This window comes from Bos javanicus, chromosome 7 (genome assembly GCF_032452875.1).
Source record: "Bos javanicus breed banteng chromosome 7, ARS-OSU_banteng_1.0, whole genome shotgun sequence".
In the NCBI taxonomy this organism is placed as follows: domain Eukaryota; kingdom Metazoa; phylum Chordata; class Mammalia; order Artiodactyla; family Bovidae; genus Bos; species Bos javanicus.
In genome coordinates, this window is record NC_083874.1 from 20996946 (window position 1) to 21017085 (window position 20140).

Sequence of the window (20140 nt, forward strand, 5' to 3'; positions counted from 1 at the left end):
GTCCGCCAAGAGCGGGTTTCGAACCCTCCATCCCAGGCCTTGCGGGGTCTCCCCGGGTTCCCGCTTGGGGCTGGTGGGGGCAGCCGAGGGCAGCCGAGGACGTGCGTGCGTGCGTGCGTGCGTGCGTGGGAGCGGGAGAGCCCACGGGGCGGGCCGGCGAGGGGGGGCGCGCGAGGCGCGGCGGGCGGGGCAGCGGCAGCGCACCGCCTCCTCGCGCCAGGCCCCCCCGCGCGCGAGCCGCGAGTGGTTCAGCCCGGCCCCCGGCTCATTGTGCTCGTCTCACGCCGGCCCAAGATGGCGGCGGCGCTGGAGGCCCCGGGCCTGTGACCACAAAGAGGGAGCCGGGGGCTGGACGGGAGCGCGGTGGCGGCGGCTGAGGCCCAGGCCAGGCCCCCTCCCCTCAGCCTCCCGCCCGCCCTCCTCCGGCCGTCCGCCCCGCCCCCGCCGGCGGGGCCCCGCCCCTCCCCCAACCGCCCGACTAGCATGGTGCGGCGGCCGCGCGCGCCGACATGGGGGAGAAGCTGGAGCTGAGGCTCAAGTCGCCCGTGGGGGCCGAGCCCGCCGTCTACCCGTGGCCGCTGCCGGTCTACGTGAGTGCCGCCCCGCTCTTCCCCCAACCCCCTCTCCCCAGACCCCCGCCCCCTACTCCCCGCTGCGTTTGGTGGGGGGCCCACCGAGAAACGGAGCGACTCGAGCCCCCAGCCTTCACTGGGACCCCCCATTCCCGCCCCGCCGGATTCCCGGCGGCCGTTTCCAAGCCCCGCGCGCAGGGTGGGCAGCGGGGAACCGGGGCCGGCTGAGGGCGCAGGCTGGGCCACGGAGACCCTACGCCTCCGAGGGGCGCCCGAGCCGGGCTGCCGTTGGTCCTGCGGGGCTGGGGACCCCCGTTCCCGGGGCCTGGACGGCCGGCGGGCTTGCCTTTCCGTACTTTATGATTTGACGTGTAGGGTTTGTCTTTGCTGGTAGTTTATTATTGGCGCTGTCATCGTGCTCAGCTTTTTTATTTTTGAGGACACTCTTTTCTCCTTCTTCTTTCCAGTTGTTAATTTTGTAAATTAGGCATTTGTCTAATTTTGAGTGGCAGGACTGGCTAGAGGTTTGGAAAGGAAGCGTCCTGTTCCCGGATCTTGAGTGGGTGGGCTGGCCGGACCCTTGGCAAGGACGCGTCATGTTCCCTAATTTGAGTGGGTGGGCTGGCCGGACCCTTGGTAAGGAGGTGTCCTGTTCCTAATTTGAGTGGGTGGGCTGGCCGGACCTTTGGTAAGGAGGCGTCCTGTTCCCTGATCTTGTGTGGCCTTTGGAAATGACAAGCTGAACAGAAATTTACACAGGCGTCCGGGTGATTCCAGATATGCAGGGCGCGGGGTGGGCGCCCCGGCTCCTGTCCCCGGTGGCGGCGTGGGTGCGCGTGTCCGTGTCCCAGCGACCGCGCTCGGGCTGGGCAGCGCGCCTTCGGGAGGGAAAGCACAGCGGGCGCGGTGGGCGGGCGCTTTTGGGGCGCCCTTTCGCGCGCTTGGCTTGCGGGGGGACCGGCCTCCACGGGACCCGGTGGGGAAGCCCGCGCGCCCCGCCCCTCGCGCGGGCTCAGTGTGTGTCAGTTTTTGGAAACTGTCGCGGCCAGGGGCGGGGTCGGGACGCTGGGACCGCCCGGGAGCCGACGTTGGCTCCTGGCTCTGGTGCTCCGCGGTTCTCCGAGGTCGGAGGCTTTCCAGCCCGCCGAGCGCACCGGCGCTTTCTATTTTTGCGCTTCCTGCGCCCGGAGGCGCGGCTGAGCCCGGGCTCTGGCTTTTCCGGTTGGGTAGCTCTGTGTCGCCCTGGCGTGCGGCCTTAGCAGTGGTCAGGGCGGGGAGACGACCCAGGGGACGGAAACTGAAAGTGGGGAGAACCTTCAAAACTCCAGTTGATCCACCTGCCTCCCTCTCTGCCCCGGTTACTGCACTCGTCTTGTACGAGTACGTTGGCCGGTACATTTTTCAAAATGTAATTTGTTTATCCTCAGTAGACATGAAGTGGTTCACTTGTAGCTCACAGTTGTAGAGTATTTGACAGATCATTGCAGTCAGGCAGCAGAACAATCCCATCAAACCATCTGCTGCCCTTTGGCATCAACTCGCCTCTCGCTTCCTGGCCACCAGTCTCATCTCAGTCCCTAAGGTTTTAGATTTTCTGGAAGTAAAGTAAATGGAGTCAACAATGTGTAGCTTTTTGATTTGGGTTACTTTGGCTCAGCAAAATGTGTGTGAGATTCATGCCCGTTTTTGAGAGTGTGAGAAGTCACTCCTTTTCCTTGCTATGCAGTGATCAGGAATAGAGCTGCTAAACAGCCCAGGGCAGGTGAACTTGGATTTTCACCTCACTTGGGAGAGCACTCTGGGAGTCAGACTGAGGTCTGTGCTGAATGTCTGTTTTAAGAGCATTCTTGCATCTTGGAAATTGGTATTTTTCCAAAATTAGTATTTTGAGTATCAGGAGAATCTAGAAATCCACTGTGACCCAGCACCGAAGCATCTGAAACTAAGATGAAGGTTCATCTGGAGATGGTCCCATTGTTGCCATCACCATCTTATTTTCAGAAGTCTGTTCAGTTCAGTTCAGTCTCTTAGTCATGTCTGACTCTTTGCGACCCAATGGAATGCAGCACGCCAGGCTTCCCTGTCCGTCACCAACTCCCGGAATTTACTCAAACTCATGTCCATTGAGTTGGTGATGCCATCCAACCATCTCATCCTCTGTCGTCCCCATTTCCTCCTGCCCTTAATCTTTCCCAGCATCAGGGTCATTTCAGATGAGTCAGCTCTTCGCATCAGGTGGCCAAAGTATTGGAGTTTCAGCTTCAACATCAGTCCTTCCAACAAATATTCAGGACTGATTTCCTTTAGGATGGACTGGTTGGATCTCCTTGTCATTCAAGGGACTCTCTAGAGTCTTTTCCAACACCACAATTCAAAAGCATCAATTTTTCAGCACTCAGCTCTCTTTATAATAAAGTTCAACTCTCACATCCATACATGACTACTGGAAAAACCATAGCCTTGACTAGATGGACTTTTGTTGGCAAAGTAATGTCTCTGCTTTTTAATATGCTGTCTAGGTTGGTCATAACTTTGCTTCCAAAGAGTAAGCATCTTTTAATTTCATGGCTGCGGTCACCATCTGCAGTGATTTTGGAGCCCCCAAAATAAAATCTGCCACTGTTTCTCCATCTACTTGCCATGAAGTGATGGGACCAGATGCCATGATCTTAGTTTTCTGAATGTTAAGCTTTAAGCCAACTTTTTCACTCTCCTCTTTTACTTTCATCAAGAGGCTCTTCACTTTCTTTCATCAAAGTCTTCTTCACTTTCTGCCATAAGAGTGGTGTCATCTGCATATCTGAGGTTATTGATATTTCTTCCAGCAATCTTGATTCCAGCTTGTGCTTCATCCAGCCCAGCGTTTCTCATGATGTACTCTGCATATAAGTTAAATAAGCAGGGTGACAATATACAGAGGTCTGTAACCTTTGTCAGTAAGACATCGTGTGTGTCCAGGTCTCAGTGAGAGCTGGCTTTCCTGTGGTGGACGGGTCTGAACTAGAGAGCGTCTTTCGCTTGCTGGCAGGACCTCACTTGGCAGGGTTCAGGGTGTGCTGCCTGCCTGGCTGGGCGCTCCATCTGAGGTCAGCAGCCATTCCTGGGGTGGCAGTCCCAAGACCAGGCAGTGGGGGGAGGGGGGTGTGCCATGGTCAGCAAGCTGCAACCTTCCTAAAGCAGTGCAGTGACGTCTGCTCCCCTCCCGTGTCCCCACTGGGAGATTTTGCTTTCTCACAGGAAGTGAGGGGGCAGAACTTTATTATAAGAGTACATATTTTGTGATGACTCGATGATGAGTACATTAAGAAAATGGGTCACTTCCAGGAGCATAGCCTTTCCAAAGGTCAGATTACTCATGTGACCACACATTCGAAATAACTGAGCTTGCTTGTTCATTGATTCATTCATTCATCCCAGCACCTTCTGGGTATCTCCAGTGTTCCAGGGGGAGTGGAGCACAGTACACAGTGTTCTTGCTTTCAGGAAACTTATGAACGAGGGTTGGTGGGCAGTCTATAAACACAGAGGTGCAATCGAGGTGTGCCCTGGGGATGAGGTCCTGGAGGGTGGGGCTGAGAGAGGAGGGTGAGTGGCTTCTCCGAAGAGGGGCACCCCCAGGAGGAAGTGCAAACAGCCACAATCTTCCACACGCGGAAATGTCCAGCCTCCGAAATGGGTTCTTGTGCAGTTGACAAATAAGAGGGCGTGGTGCAGGGCGAGTTTTGTTCCTTCTGTCACAGAGTTCCCAGATGTCCACTTGCAGCTTATGGCAGCGTTGCTAAAGCAGGATGGCCCTTCTCTTGGTAGAAAACTGGGTCTCAGCTCAGGAGGGAGCAGGTGCCTGGTGGCCGGGCCGGAGGTTGCGAGGGCGGGCAGTAGTCCTTCCCCTCGGTGACTCACAGAGGCCGTGGGTGTGGAGCAGCCTCGGTGTGACTGTCCCTGCCTGCCTCCTCCAGCACACGAGTCTCTGATGAATGCTGAGCCGTCATGCCCCAGACTCGGCTGTGAGTAGTAGCTGAGGTGGGTGGCTGGCTGAGCCATCCCTCCCTATGACTCAGAAAATATTTTCTGCTCTGACCTCTGTGTGCGTGAGTGAGTGCTGACTAATCCGAGCTCAGGTGGAAGTCAGGTTAACCCTCTGACGGCTCTCTGTGGGCGAGGTGACCACTTTAGAGAGGAGGGCATCATCGGAAAAGCCTGGTACCCCGCATGTGGCTCTCAGCTTCTGTACCCTGGTCCCTGACATCCAGGTGTCCTGGAGCAGGCAGGCTGAGTATTCTGTTCCTGGTGGAAGGAGCCAGTGGCGCTGGAACCTGGGGTGTTCACTAGGGAGGAGGTGGCGGAGCTGTGGGCCACCTGCCCCAGTCTTCCTCTGGGAGCCCTGTCCTTTTTTCTTAAACTTTTTGTTTTGAGATAATCATAGATTCTTGTACAGTTGTAAGAAACGAGACAGAGGCACCCCGTGTTCTCTCCTCTCAGTTTCTCCTGATGATGACATCTTTCGAAGCTGCACAACGATGTAATTGTTTCATTGGCCTTGGTTCATCAGGATGCAGTGTTCTGGGGTCCCTGCAGGGTGTGACCGGCCGTGTCTGTGGGTGCCTGGGTCCTGGGTTCCGTTCTCGTCTCCCGAGAGACCCCTCTTGGCCCTCTTTCTCTCTTCCTCGTCTCAGTCCTGGTGCTCTCCCCAGTTTGCACACCTGTCTCTTCACCGGGGGATAACAGTCTATCCCGTTCTCGTGCTCAGGGCTGTGCCTGGGAGCCTCTTTGGCTCCTTCTCTGTCTCTTCAAGCTGTCCTGCCCTTCCCACCGCCAGGTCTCCTGCTGAAAATGTTCAGAGAAGCCTAAGTCTGTCCGTGTCCTCTGCAGCCTCCCTCGCTGCCCACCTGCCTGACCTCCCCTCCCCACCAGCATTTCTCTTTTCTTCCCTGACTCTTTCTCCACCCATCGTCACTGTCTCAGTGCCTAGCCCAGGGGTGATTAGCCCAGGGGCGGTGTTCTTTGGCACCCCTGTGTTGGACAGGGCCCTCTTCCAGCCAAGGCATGGCCCTGTGAGCTGGGTGGGGAGGTCCGAGGCTCCAGCATCATCGTGTGTGACCTTGGATGGAAAAACCGTCTCTGATGGGCTTCAGTTTGAATCCCCTGAGTTAGTTGTTGGGTCCGTGGCTGAGGCATGGAAGGTGCATTAGTGTTATGCAGGGGGATGGGTGGCCCCTGGTAGAGGAATACTACCTTTGGAACTGCTGCTGCTTTGCTCCTCAGGGACAGCAAGGGTCGGGGGGCTTGGGATGGGACTCCTCAGAAGGATTTCCCCGTTGCATGGCGGTGCTGGACCTGTTCACAGTGGATTATGTTTTCCCTGGTCTGTGAGTGGCTCCCCGTGGTCTGCTCTGGGCTCGCCCTGGGACTGAGCCAGGCTCCCACCTGGCCGGGGCTGGGCCCACACCTGGTCTGGGTGCAGCCAGGTGAAGAGGCAGGACATGGGAGGAGGGGCCTTGCCGGGTCTTGTGGTTTTTGAGTTTTTTAATAACAACTTTGTCCTAAGCTCTATGCTTTTTGAAATTTTAAGGAGAGTGAGCCTATAATTTCAAGATACCTTCTTAAAGAGCAAAATTTGAAGTGCCCTTCTTAGTAAATTTATTTAGAATCAAGCTTAAAACTCACCACCAGCAAATGATTTTCATAGCTTATATGGCAACTGAACTTTTTATTTAATTTTTCAGCACTGCTTTATTATAAGACATAGGTTGCAAAAGATAATAAGCTATCTGTATTGTAAGCTGAACAGAATGAGAATCATAGAGTAGATTTGCAGCAGTTTCTTCTGAGGATGGCAAGAAAAATAGACATTTCAACTGCGCCTTTAGATTCACAGTCAGGTTGATGGAAACAAATAGCCCCAGGTCATTCACCTTAAAACCTAGATAAAGAAACAAACAATTGGCCAACCGGAGGTGTAGAACTGGTATAGAATTTGAAGGCTCAGGAGACAGTTACAGGTTAACCTGGGGTATCCTCTAATGCACATTAATGAAATCTCCTTTATGTATGGTTGGGAAGATCCCCTGGAGGAGGAAATGGTAACCCACTCCAGTATTTTTGCCTGGAGAATCCCATGGACAGAGGAGCCTGACGGGCTACAGTCCATGGGGTTGCAAAAGTCAGACACAACTGAGCAACTAATACTTTTTTACTTTTATTTTTATTTATACCCACCTCATCTCAGATGAGACCATGCTCCAGGTAACATTTGTACCACACGGCTCACCTACTGCAGGTGTACAATTTAACGGGTTTTACTGTATTGTGTTACTGTATTCACAGAGCTGTGCAACCATCATATCTAATTCCAGAACATTTCATCCCCTCAAAGGACCTGCATCCCCCCTCCCCAGCCCTGGACAACCAGGAACCCACTCTCTGTGTCTGCGGATCAGCCTGCTCTGCACATTTCCCATCAGTGGAGTCACACCCTGTGTGTCCTCCTGTGTCTGCCTCTCACTGAGCGTCGTGTTCTCAGGGTCCGTCCACGTGGTAGCGAGTGTCAGCGCTTTTCCCTTTTGCAGGGCCAAGTGATGCTCCTGTGTGTTGTGGGTCTTGAGGCCCCTGGAGAGGCACTCCTTTGGCCTTGGTCCTGGGGTGGCTGGCACCAGGTACCCTGGTGGGGCATTGACAGTGACCCCTGCTGGGGGTGGGACAGTGCTGGAGCACTCAGAGCTGCAGTGCTCAAGGTGAGGCTTGCCTGGACTTTCCAGACCTCAGGCTGGCAACCATGTAGCCACTGGTTGCTCAGGGATCCTGGGTGAGTCCTTCTGCTGACTGGGCCCCTGGAAGGGCCTCCTGTCCTTCCTGACCCTTGCCCTCCTTTCCCATCACAGCCTTGGCCTTGGCCTCAGGCGAGGAGAGTTCTGGTGCTGAGGTTTTGGTCATCTTCATCCCCCATCACCCCAGAGTCCCTCCCTGACAGCCCCTCCATGTGGACCCCCACTGGCGCTACTCTGATCTGAAGACCTGTGGAGCGTGAGAAGCGGCCAGAGCGGAGAGGTTGTGAGAGCTTCCGAGTCATTCAGGTGGTCAGGGCAGCTGCGGGAAGCTGGACAGGCCCTGCAGCGGCATCGCAAAGTCTGAGGAGGCATGTTGTCAACCATTCCCTCCTCTCTTTCTGGTGTTAGAGCTTGGGACAGCTTGAGTACACCTCATCTCAGATGAGACCATGCTCCAGGCCCCGTGTCTTCCCAGGGGCCCCTGCAGGCCCTGCAGGAGGAGGGGTCCTGGACTTGTCCTGGCTGCCTGGGGGCCCAGAGATGGAGCGTGGTCCACAGCTGGGCACAGTCCGGCCACATGGCGTGGGCTCTTGAACACGGGCATTCATGGGGCCTTTCACGGTACTCCTTGTTTTGTAGTCTCACGGTGATGACTGGAATCAAATGTTTCTGGTTACTACTGCATCTTCCTCTGGCTCTCAGACTTGTTCTTGCAGGCTGTGCTTCCTGCATATCAGCCTAAACTCAGGCCGTGTATCGGTTATCTGTGGTGTGTAACAAAACAGCCTGAAATTTAGCGACTTGAACAACATACACTGGTGACCGCTCATGGTGTCTGAGGGCAGGAACTGAGGGCTGGCAAGCCAGGGAATCTGATCAGGTGCCCCCAGGAGGCTGCTGTAGACGCTTCATCCAGATGCTGATGGGGCCAGAATTGTGGCTCCCCCGCATGCTGCCTGAGACTCCCCAGTCCACGGGGCGAGTTCCCCTCAGAGTAAGTGTCTCAGCATTGGTGCAGAGGCCCAGACCATCCCCTCCATTCCATGGCTGCCCCACGGCCCCGTGCACTGTCCGTATGAGCTTGTCTCTGAGTGGACCCTTCAGGACAGCGTGGCGGCGTCTCTGCCGTCTGTGCTATAGGGGCCCGGGGATGCGTGCCAGGGCTGTGGGGACTTGACTTCCTGGATGTTGTTGACCTGTGAGCATCCCAGAGACTCAAGATTTTCCTGCTGAGCTTGGGGGTGCTTTTAACAGTATATCACATCTACTCCCAGGCATTTTGTTGTTACTAGTTTGTTTTTGCCACCTCATGTGACTTGGGGGATCTTAGCTCCCCAATCAGGGATTGAACCCGGGCCCTCAGCAGTGAGAGTGTAGACACCGCCAAGGAATTCCCTGTTAATGGCATTATTGAGGTGTAGTTCCCGCACCATGCAACTCATCTGCCCTGAGCATGCTGTTCCCTGGTTTGTGCACTGGGTGCAGTCATCACTGCTACTAATTTTAGAACCTTCCATCACCCCAGGGAGAGTCCCCATCTCCATCAATATTCCCCCATCCTCCTGCCCCAGCCTCTGACAGCCAGGAACCCACTCCCTGTGTCTCTGGATTGGCCTGTTCTGCACGTTTCCCATCAGTGGAATCACACCCTGTGTGTCCCTCTGTGTCTGCTTCTCTCACTGAGCGTTGTGTTCTCAGGGTCCGTCCACGTGGCAGTGTGTCAGGGCTTCTTTTTGAGGCTGAGTGATGCTCCCGTGAATGGAGGGACACGTTTGTTTATTCATTCACCTGTTGGTGGTTGTGTGGGTGATTTCCAGTTTGGGGCTGTGGTTGTACGTGCTCACTTCTTTTGGGCAGACACCCAGAGAGGAATTGCTGTGTCAGGTGGGGCCTTTTTCACCTTTTGGGGAGCTACCAGCTGCCCCCACCGTTCTGACGTTTGCCATGAGGTGCTGGGGCCTGCCGCTCCCACCTGTGGTTCCTCCCCAAGGTGTTGGGTCAGCGGCGGTGATGCCGGGGCTCGGGCACCCCATGCCAGGAGCCGCTGGTCTGTGGGGCTGTCCAGTGTTGGAGTGCACACACTCCACTTCCCACCCGCCTTGTCTAAGTGAAGAGTTCAGTGAATGTTTACTGCTTCATTCTTGCTAAGTTGGAGGATATTCATGATAGAAGGTTTATTTTGTCCTTTGCCTTAAAAACTAAGACTTTGGACAAAAGGTCACATATTGCAATTAACTATTTACAAACGTCCAGAACAGGCAAGTGCATAGAGACACAGAGTGGATTAGTGTTTTCAGGGGCTAGGGGGAGGCCTGTCTGCTGATGGGGTGATGGAATGTTCTGGAACTAGACAGATGCTGGTTGCACAACCCTGAGTGTAGTGACTCCACCACATTGCACACTCGGAAGCGGGGTCTGTTCTGTGTGAGTTATATCTCAGTAGAGCTGCTGTTAAACACCGATGAGGCTAGGGCCGTGAAAGTGGCTCTAGAGCGTTGAGTTGGGTGGGGCCCTGCCCTGAGACCTGCCCTCGTGGCTTTGTCCATCATGAAGCCAGGAAACGGTGGTCTGGGCTGAGAAGGGCGGTTGCTGTCCCAGGCAGAGCTGGTGGCTCTGGGTCTCTTACCTCACTTCTGGTTTCAGCCTGTGCTCTTCGCGGCCCTCTTCACTGAGGTTGGAGTGAAAGTGTGGCCTCGAGTTACAGACGTCCATGCACACACCCTCACTTGTATTTTTTGGCCATACTGCACAGCATGTAGGATCTTGGTTCTCTGATCAGGGATTGAACCCACGCCCCTTGCATTGGAAGCATGGAGTCTTAACCACTGGAAGTCCTGCCTTGGTTTCTGTGAGGTCTCCAGTTCGCTGGTCGTCAAGACTGCAGGGAGAGGCCAGAGCGACCTGTGATGTGCCCGCTGGGAAGAGCAGCTGGGAGGGCACTGCTGTGACTGGGCAGGATGATAGCTGCTCACCCACTCCTGGTAGTGACAGGACCCTCGTTTCCCATTTTACAGACAGAAGCCGAGGCCTGCAGAGGGTCAGGGACTCAGAGCCAGGCCTGCGGCTGCCCGGCTACAAGAGTGCCCAGGAGAGCCTTGTGGAAGGCGGGTTGGAAGTCAGACTCCGGCCCAGCCCCTTCCCTTCTCTGCTGCCTGCTGGGTGCCCCCAAGGCCGGCGTACCCTTTGTGTCAGGGACCCCAGTGCCATGGGTGGGGAAACGAGGTGGGAAGGCCTGGGGGCTAGAGCGCCTGCCTCCTCTGGTTGCCACCGTCACCGAGGCTGGAGGGACGGCTCTAAACCCTATCCCATTGTCTTTCAGGACAAACACCACGATGCTGCTCATGAAATCATCGAGACCATCAGGTGAGTGTGGCACCTGCTGGGGTTGGGCCTGGGGGTGGGGCCTCAGGTGGGCCCCCAGCGCCTAGCCGTGCACTCTGACTCTTACTCCAGGCTCCTGGCCCTTGCTTTCAACCCCCACATGTCAGCCTCCCTGTTCCTCTATCCTGGTCCACCTCAGCGTCATTACCATGGAGAACCCGGGGAAACTGTGACTGGGGTCAGGGGTCAGTTGCCTGAGTGTGACCCAGCACAGGGGCTGGTGCTTTGTGAGCTTCCTGTGGGCAGGGGTGGAACCCCCAGTGGCAGTTCCTCACAGGCCCCCTCCCCTTCCCCTCATCACCTACTTTCCTCTCCTGTCATGGGGGGTTGGGTTCGGGCCACTCCTTTCCACGTGAGCCCACCCCTTGTGGAGGGCAGGTGCCTGGCAGGCTGGCCTGCGAGGCTCCAGGAGGAAGGCCCCTGCGGTATTTCTGGTGGGTGTCCTCCTCACACTGGACCTGAGGGTTTGCGATGGCCTCCGGAGTGACCAAGGCTCGGCGTTCCGAGACCACTCTCCTGGCTCTGGCACCTCCCTCGTGCCGTTATATCCTCTCAAATCTTCTGTGGCCAGGCTGGCAGTGCCCTGTGAAGGAGGCCTCATCCTGCCCCGGCAGCCGAGCGGCTCAGCCTCCTGAGCTCCTCTGCTTCATTCTCGGGGCCGAGCCGGGCCTCTGTGCCGGAGTGTCTGGGAGACTGAGTGAAGTCTCGTGTGCGTCTCACAGGGTGGGCCTGACTGGGGTGGTGCTGAGAATGTGGGATCTACTTTTTTAATGGTGTAATCCACAAACCAGTTGGTTGGTAGAGTAGTGCTACGATCGGCTTAGTTTAGTTTATTTTTAAAGAAGGCTGACAGTTAGGAGGGGCTTCCCAGGTGGCTCAATGTAAAAGAATTTACCTGCCAGTGCAGGAGACGAGGGAAACGTGGGTTCAATCCCTGGGTCAGGAAAATATCCTGGAGGAGGAAATGGCACCCCACTCCAGTTTCTTGCCTGAAAAAATATCCCATGGACAGAGGAGCCTGGTGGGCTATATAGTTCATGGGATCACAAGAGGGTCGGACATGACAGCGACTAAGCACCCACACGTGTCAGTCAGTTAGGAAGTGAGGCCATGTGGTTAGGCGAGGGGCTCCTAGTTGGCCAGCCTGGGTCCCCTCCCTGCTCCCTTGGGCCAAGTGAGTTCTGGGGGCGGGTTGGCCTGGTTGCCTGTGGTTCCTGCAGGGAGGGAGTGTCCCTGTGGTGCAGGGCGGTAGGACGAGGTGCAGCTGGCCAGCCGGAACAGGTTCTCTGGAGCCTCCCGGGCCCGGGTCCTCTCTGGGTCTGGCGGGGCCCGCTCCCCATCCTCAAGTCTACAGGCTACTTCAGTCCTTCCCTCTTGTCTCCACAGATGGCTTTTTCTCATTGGTAAAGATGGCAGTCACCTGTTTGTTTCTTTTCTTACCTTTTCATCCTGGAGGATTTCTGACATGCTCAGAGATGGACAGTGTGTATGACGAGCCCACGGGCCCGTCACCCAGCCTAGCGTTTGTTTCACCTGTACCAGTGCCATGGGTGGGGAAACAAGGTGGGAAGGCCATCCACTTTCCTCTTCTTCTGTGTGTTCACTGGGACAGTCAAGGTGTGACTGAAGTACAGGAGGGAGACCACCTGTTTGGAGCGAGCATGGTGGCCAGTGTGGATGTATGGGTGTCCCCTTGTACCTGTGTGAGGAGGAGTCACCCCTGTTTGCCTGGGCCCCCTGTCGGCCCCCTCCCTCCACTCCTGCCCCCGTGCAGCCCGGCCTGCTTTCTGTTGCTGTGGATTACTTTGCATTTTCTAGAATTTTACATTTTTTAAAAATGTGTCAAAGTTTTTCTTTCTTATTCCTGAGGAGTGCACCATTGGTGCATCCTTTCACCAGATGACAGATACGTTTGGGTGGTTTCTGATTTTTGGCAATTGTAAATAAAGCTGTTGTAAACACTCCACGGAGGTCTTTGTGTGGACGTGTCTTCCTTCATCCTGGGTAAATACTTGGGAATGAGGCTGCTGGACTGTGCTTGAAGGAAGGCCGACCCCTCCAAGCTGCAGGCAGCCACGCAGGACCGCCCTGTGGCTCCCACGTTGGCAGGGCATGTTAACAGGGTGTTTCTGCTGGTCCAGTTTGAGTCCTGTGGTGGTATCATTGTGGTTTTAATGAGAATTTTCTTAATAATTAATGATGTTCATCATTTTTTGCCTGCTTTTAAAAAAACTTTTTTAATTATTGAAATTTGAGCATTCTTTGTCATTCTGGCTTATCCTTTATTAGGTATGTGTTTTGTGAATATTTTCTTTCAGTCTGTGGCTTGTCTCTTCACATTCATAAGAGTGTCTTTTAAAGAGCAAATATCTTAAATTTTGATAGAAGTCTAATTTATCAACTTTTTTTTTTAATAGTTTGCCGTTTTTTGCATTCTGAGATATGTGTGCCTAACTTGAGGTCACAAAGATTTTCTGCTGTGGTTTCTGGAAGTTTTATGGTTTAAGTTTTACATTTACATCTTTTTATCCACTTGGAGTAAACTTTTACATGAAGTGCAGAGCATGGGTTGAGGCTTATTGCTTTGCATGTGGACCTCTCATAGTTCCAGCAGCGTTTGTTGATGAAACTGTCCTCTCTCTCTGGAATTTCCTTATCACCTTTGTGAAAGATCAGTTGACAGTGTATGAGGTGATTTGTTTCTAGAATCTCTTTCAGTGCCACTGACACATGGCTCTGTCCTTTAGGCAGTACCACAGCTTTATGGTGAGCTTTGGAATCACAGGAAGTCCTCCATTTTAATTCTTCTTTTTAAATGTTGCTTTGGTTATTCCACCGCCTTTGCATTTCCATGTAAATTTTCAAATCCTGTTGATCTTTGCACAATTTATTTAGGAATTGTATTGAATCTGTAGGGCATTTTGAGAGATTTGCCATCACACTTGAGTTTTCCAGTCCATGAACATGGTATGTGTCTCTACTTGCTCAGGCCTTTCAGCTCTTCTCTTGGCAGCGCTCTGGCATTGCAGCATGGAGGTCTTGGACAACCATTTGTTAGATTTGATTTATTCCTAGCTCATTCATGCTTTTGTCACTACTGTTAAGTGGGATTGTGTGTTAACTTTCATGTTCTTTTTGTCTGCTACTTGTGGGTAAAATACAATTGATTTTTGTACGTTAACCATGAATCTTGTGCTCAATTCATCAATTTTTTTTTTTTTTTACAGGATAAGGATTCTTTATTGAGGACTTGACATATAGATTAGTTCTTGTGCCATGAATAATGTTGTTCCTTTTAATGTTTGGAGGTTTTATCCTACTTTGTAAGTAGAAATCCCTTGCCCATGAAAAAATGTGGCCAAATATTTCTGACTCCTTGAATTATAGCTGCACTTCAAGATCTGGATACACAACAAGTGAAAGGTAGAAAATAATAATATGCAGTGCGTAACTTAGGCTAGATGACTACTAAGAACACTGGAAGTGAAGTCACTCAGTCGTGTCCGACTCTTTGCGACCCCATGGACAGTAGCCTACCAGGCTCCGCGATCCATGGGATTTTCCAGGCAAGAATACTGGAGTGGGCTGCCATTTCCTTCTCCAAATTCATCAATCTTAGTAGTAGTTTTGTAGATTTCCTGGGACTTGCTGTGGAAATAAAAATAATTGTATCACCTGTTATTTCTTTTTCTTGGCATTATTAAATTGGCTGGGACCTTTGAGGCTGTTTTGTGATAAAGTGGGGGGAGGTTGCATTCTTATCTTTTCCCTCATCTCTGGGGCAGGGATGTTAGATTTAGTCTTCCACTATGGAGGTGACGTTAGCTGTAGTTCCTCACAGATGCCCAGTACAAGTTTGAGAACATGCTGTCCTATTCCTGGTGGCGTTTTCCCTAGGTGGAGCAGTTGCATCAGTTAGATTAAAAAAAAAAGAAAAAGGCCATAACTTCTACAGTTTAATACTGAAATACTTATGGATGAAAATGTCATGTGTGGTCTGCTTCCAGATAGCATGGAATGGGTGCAGAAAAGAGTTCGTGGTAAGAGCTCTGAGCCCAGCAAGAGGCTTGCAGCGTCTGCATGCCTTGCCACGGTGAGGTGCTGTCTTCCAGGTTTCTTTCATGTAAAGTTACCGTTTTCCCCATTTTTTTGAAAGTTATTTGGTAATTTTGGGGTCTGCTGGGTCTTCATTGCTGTGAGGGCTTTTTTCCTCTAGTTGTGGAGAATAGGGGGCTCCTCTCCAGTTGCAGTGACAAGCTCCTCATTGCGGTGACTTCTCTTGTTGCGGCGCATGGGCTGTAGGACTCTTGGGCTTCAGTGGCTGCGGCTCCTAGTCTGTAGGCACAGGCTCAGTAGTTGTGACGGATGGGCTCAGTTGCTCAGTGACATGTGGGAGCTTTCTGGATCAGGGATCGAACCTGTGTCTCCTGCAGTGGCAGGTGAACTCTTTACCACCGAGCCACCAGGGATTCCCGTTTTTAATTAATAAAAATCGTGGGGGAAATTCTTGGAGACTGTGCAGAGATCCTGTTTCTTCTTGGACTTTTGCAACTGATAGGATCCAGAAGTAAATCTCACTGTGGAGAACTAGTTACCAGGGCATTTGAAGGGCTGTTCTGTTTTGCTTTCCTCCCCTACCCTGTTAGTCACTGGAGCTTTTCTGGGAGGAAGGGCTGTTCCCCTGTAGGCACTGCTTTCATCCTGTGCGTCCTAGCCCACTTCTGCTGCACCTGCTTTGCTCCTCAGTCGTTCCTGTGCTGGCCTGGGGGGCTCTCTGGATTTGTGCCCCAGCCCCTTGACTTGACCCTGCCTGCTCTCAGCACAGCCTCACTATCTGGAGCCCCAAGATGCTCCACAGCCATCTTGAGTTTGCTGTGTCCCAGCCCAAGTCAGCCGCTTTCCCAGAGAGCTCTGGTCTCCTCCCCTGGAGAGGAGTTTGTGCTGCTTTTTAGAGATAAAGTTGTTTGTCTTCTTACTGAGTTATAGGGATTCTTAGCATATTGCGTCTGCGAGTGTCCAGTGAGATAGGCATGCCTGACCGTGACTTTAATGGCATCTTGATGAAGTTTTTAACTTATCAACTCATTTCTTGATGGTTAGTTGTTTGGATCATAGCCAGGAATCTTTACCTGCAGAGTCAGGCAGTTAGTCTCCCATTTTTGGGGGGAAGGTCTGGGGTTTTAGGTTTTACATCCAGGTTTTAAGATCAGTTGTGAATTAGTCTTTGTGTCTAATGTGGGTTTGTGTTTATGGGGGTCAAGATTCTTTTTTCCCGATCAACATTCTATCCTTCCAGCCTTATTTATTGAAATATTCCTTGCCTTGGTGCTTTGGTCAAAAATCATTTGTTAAAATTTAGTTTATTTCTGGATTCCATGTCCTGTATGGTTGATCTGTCTGTTCACCTCTCTGCCAATACCATCCTCATTCTTTTTTGCTGTTGGCTGTGCATGGGCTCTGTTGTTGCAGCACGTGGACTTAGTTACCCTGCGACATGTGGGATCTTAGTTCCCTGATCAGGGATCGGACTCTTCGTCCCCTGCACTAGGTGAAGTCTTAACCACTGGACCACCAGGGAAATCCCACCGTCACACTCTTGGTTACTGTAGATTCACAGTACATCTCAAATCAAGGCGGTGTGAATTTTGCAACAGTGCTTTTCTAAAAAAAATATGTATTATTTATTTGGCTGTGCTGAGGCTTCAGTTCAGTTCAGTTCAGTCACTTAGTTGTGTCCGACTCTTCGCGACCCCATGAATCGCAGCACGCCAGGCCTCCCTGTCCATCACCAACTCCCGGAGTTCACTCAGACTCATGTCTGTCGAGTCAGTGACGCCATCCAGCCATCTCATCCTCTGTTGTCTCCTTTTCCTCCTGCCCCCAATCCCTCCCAGCATCAGAGTCTTTTCCAATGAGTCAACTCTTCGCATGAGGTGGCCAAAGTACTGGAGTTTCAGCTTTAGCATCATTCCTTCCAAAGAAATCCCAAGGCTGATCTCCTTCAGAATGGACTGGTTGGATCTCCTTGCAGTCCAAGGGACTCTCAAGAGTCTTCTCCAACATCACAGTTCAAAATCAATTTGAACTGTATCAATTCTTCAGCGCTCAGCTTTCTTCACAGTCCAACTGTCACATCATACATGACCACTGGAAAAACCATAGCCTTGACTAAACCGACCTTCATTGGCAAAGTAATGTCTCTGCTTTTGAATATGCTATCTAGGTTGGTCATAACTTTTCTTCCAAGGAGTAAGTGTCTTTTAATTTCATGGCTGCAGTCACCATCTGCAGTGATTTTGGAGCCCAAAAAAATAAAGTCTGCCACTGTTTCCTCTGTTTCCCCATCTATTTCCCATGAAGTGATGGGACCGGATGCCATGATCTTCGTTTTCTGAATGTTGAGTTTTAAGCCAACTTTTTCACTCTCCTCTTTCACCTTCATCAAGAGGCTTTTTAGTTCCTCTTTACTTTCTGCCATAAGGGTGGTGTCATCTGCATATCTGAGGTTATTGAGATTTCTCCCGGCAATCTTGATTCCAGCTTGTGCTTCTTCCAGCCAGCATTTCTCATGATGTACTCTGCATATAAGTTAAATAAGCAGGGTGACAATATACAGCCTTGATGTACTCCTTTTCCTATTTGGAACCAGTCTGTTGTTCCATGTCCAGTTCTAACTGTTGCTTCCTGACCTGCATACAGATTTCTCAAGAGGCAGGTCAGGTGGTCTGGTATTCCCATCTCTTTCAGAATTTTCCACAGTTTATTGTGATCCACACAGTCAAAGGCTTTGGCATAGTCAATAAAGCAGAAATAGATGTTTTTCTGAAACTCTCTTGCTTTTTCCATGATCCAGCGGATGTTGGCAATTTGGTGTCTGGTTCCTCTGTCTTTTCTAAAACCAGCTTGAACATCAGTAAGTTCACAGTTCACATATTGCTGAAGCCTGGCTTGGAGAATTTTGAGCATTACTTTACTAGTGTATGAGATGAGTGCAATTGTGCGGTAGTTTGAGCATGGGGTCGCAAAGAGTCGGACACGACTGAGCAACTGAACCGAACTGAACTGAACTTGAGCATTCTTTGGCATTGCCTTTCTTTGGGATTGGAATAAAAACTGACCTTTTCCAGTCCTGTGGCCACTGCTGAGTTTTCCAAATTTGCTGGCATATTGAGTGCAGCACTTTCACAGCATCATCTTTCAGGATTTGAAATAGCTCAACTGGAATTCCATCACCTCCACTAACTTTGTTCGTAGTGATGCTTTCTAAGGCCCACTTGACTTCACATTCCAGGATGTCTGGCTCTAGGTCAGTGATCACACCATCGTGATTATCTGGGTCGTGAAGATCTTTTTTGTACAGTTCTTCTGTGTATTCTTGCCACCTCTTCTTAATATCTTCTGCTTCTGTTAGGTTCATACCATTTCTGTCCTTTATCGAGCCAATCTTTGCATGAAATGGTCCCTTGGCATCTCTAATTTTCTTGAAGAGATCTCTAGTCTTTCCCACTCTGTTGTTTTCCTCTATTTCTTTGCATTGATCACTGAGGAGGGCTTTCTTATCTCTTCTTGCAACATAAGGGATCTTCGATCTTCATGGTGACGTGCAGGATCTTAAGTTTTGGTATGTGGGATCTAGTTCCCCAACCAGGGCCCGAACCCCGGCCTCCCCAGCATTGGGAGCACATTCTTAGCCACTGGACCACCAGGGAAGTCCCATTGCTGTTATTTTTAAAAACTATCTTGGCTCTTCTAGATTCTCTGCCCTTGTATGTCAGTTTGAAAATTGGTTTGTCCGTTTCTCCAAAAAAGCCTAACTGAACTTTTTTAGAAGAATCACTTTGCAGTTTAGTTTGAGGAGGAGGTTTAACAATATTTAGTCTTATATTTCACGAGCATTTTTTGTTTGTTTATTTATTTATGTTGCCTTTAATTTTGTCAGCAATGTTTTGTTGTTTTCGGTGTAGAAGTCAAGATCATTCCTAGGTATTTATGTTTGAATGTTATTTTAAGTAACATGTAAAACTTCTCTTGTTCTAAATTCTTTGTTGCTGGCATGTGTAAGTACAGTTGACCTGTATCCTGTGACCTTGCTGAACCCACACGAGTTCTGGTAGCTTCTCCATAAACTCTTCAGGTTGGCCCATGCACTGAATTGTGTGGCATCCCTCCATGAGGAGGATGGTTTTGCTTTTTCCTTCCTGGCCTTTGTGCTGTTGGTCGTTTTTTCCTGCCGTGTGAACGCTGTCCGGGCCCTGTGGTAGAAGGCTGGAGGCCCCAGTCCTTCCCTGCCGTTCGGGTGTGGATGCCCTCCCAAGAAAAGCAGATGTGCTGGAGAAGTGCTCGCCAGAGGTAGTGGTCTCTGCTCCGAAGGCCCGCGGAGAGAGACTGATGACATGGGGACAGTGACTTGGGTTCCCTTGGGTCTGAGGGAGCTGGCAGTGCCCAGCCAGCCTTGGGGACTGTGGGTGGGTCTCGCAAAGAGGGGAGCCAGACCCCTCACGTGGGAGCGCTGGCCGCCCAGTGGCTAGGGCCAGTGTGTGTGTCAGAGGGTCCCTGGGGCGGGTGGGCACGCACAGTGAGAGAACTGCCCCTCCCTGCTTTCCAACCCTTGGCCTCCTTGGGCCCCCCTGGCAGAGCCCACAGCAGCGAGGGGACAGCAGCTCCTCCAGCCCTCCCCGCCCCTCCATCAGGTGGAGGGTGGCTCTTTCCAGTCCTGTTTGATGAAAGTTTTTATTGTGAATGGAAACTGATTTCATCACGTGTGTCTTCTGCATGTGTTGAGACAATTGTATGATTTTTTTTTTCTCCTTTATTCTCTCAGTGATGTGAATTACAGTGACTAGTTATAGAGTGTTAAACAACCTTCCATTCCTGGGATAAACTCCATTAGAATAAGATGTGTTGCTGACTTCGGCTTATTAACATTTCTAGAGGAGTTTTGTGTTTGCGTTTTTGAGGGATGCCAGGTTAACAGCTGCATCTTTACAAGGCTTTGTCCTCTGGTTTTGGTTGTATGGCAGCGTTGGCCTCCCCAAGCTGGAGAGGGTCCGCATCATCACTCCGCAGTGGTTGGCAGAACTCGCCGGCGCAGCTCTGTGGCCTGGGAGTCTCTTTCTGGGAGAAAGTCACGTCGCTTTCTGTGCTAGGTGTCGCGCTCTTCAGGTGTTTGGCTTCTTGTGTCGGTTTTGGTAATTTGCATCTTTTAAGGAATTTGTTCACTTCTCCTAAATTGTTGAGTTTATTGGCGTGCCATTTTTCGCGGTATCCCTTATTTTCCTTTTATTCCCTGTAAGCTCTGTCATGATGACTCTTCTTTCACAATTTTTCTCCAGATTGTATCAGGATCCAGTCAGGGTTCCACCTTGGGATCAGCAGATTCCCCCTCCATCTCTTTTTCCCCCACTGCAATATTTTTTGTTTTCA

At 51.5% G+C, this 20140-nt stretch overlaps 1 protein-coding gene across 8 annotated transcripts in view; it reads left to right on the plus strand.

The window, feature by feature from the left end:
• The first annotated feature begins 264 nt into the window (after positions 1–264).
• The window catches only part of DOT1L (DOT1 like histone lysine methyltransferase), a 54457-nt gene continuing 34581 nt past the window's right edge, over positions 265–20140 (plus strand). For 4 of the 8 annotated variants that reach the window (XM_061422787.1, XM_061422788.1, XM_061422789.1 and 1 more), the window contains exons 1-2: positions 266–590; positions 10656–10699. In XM_061422787.1, coding sequence (XP_061278771.1) covers positions 510–590; positions 10656–10699 — 125 coding nt within the window. In that variant the 5' untranslated portion in view covers positions 266–509. Of the gene's footprint in view, positions 591–10655; positions 10700–20140 lie in introns of all 8 variants that reach the window. The other 4 variants (XM_061422794.1, XM_061422795.1, XM_061422790.1 and 1 more) reach the window with 3 other exon arrangements.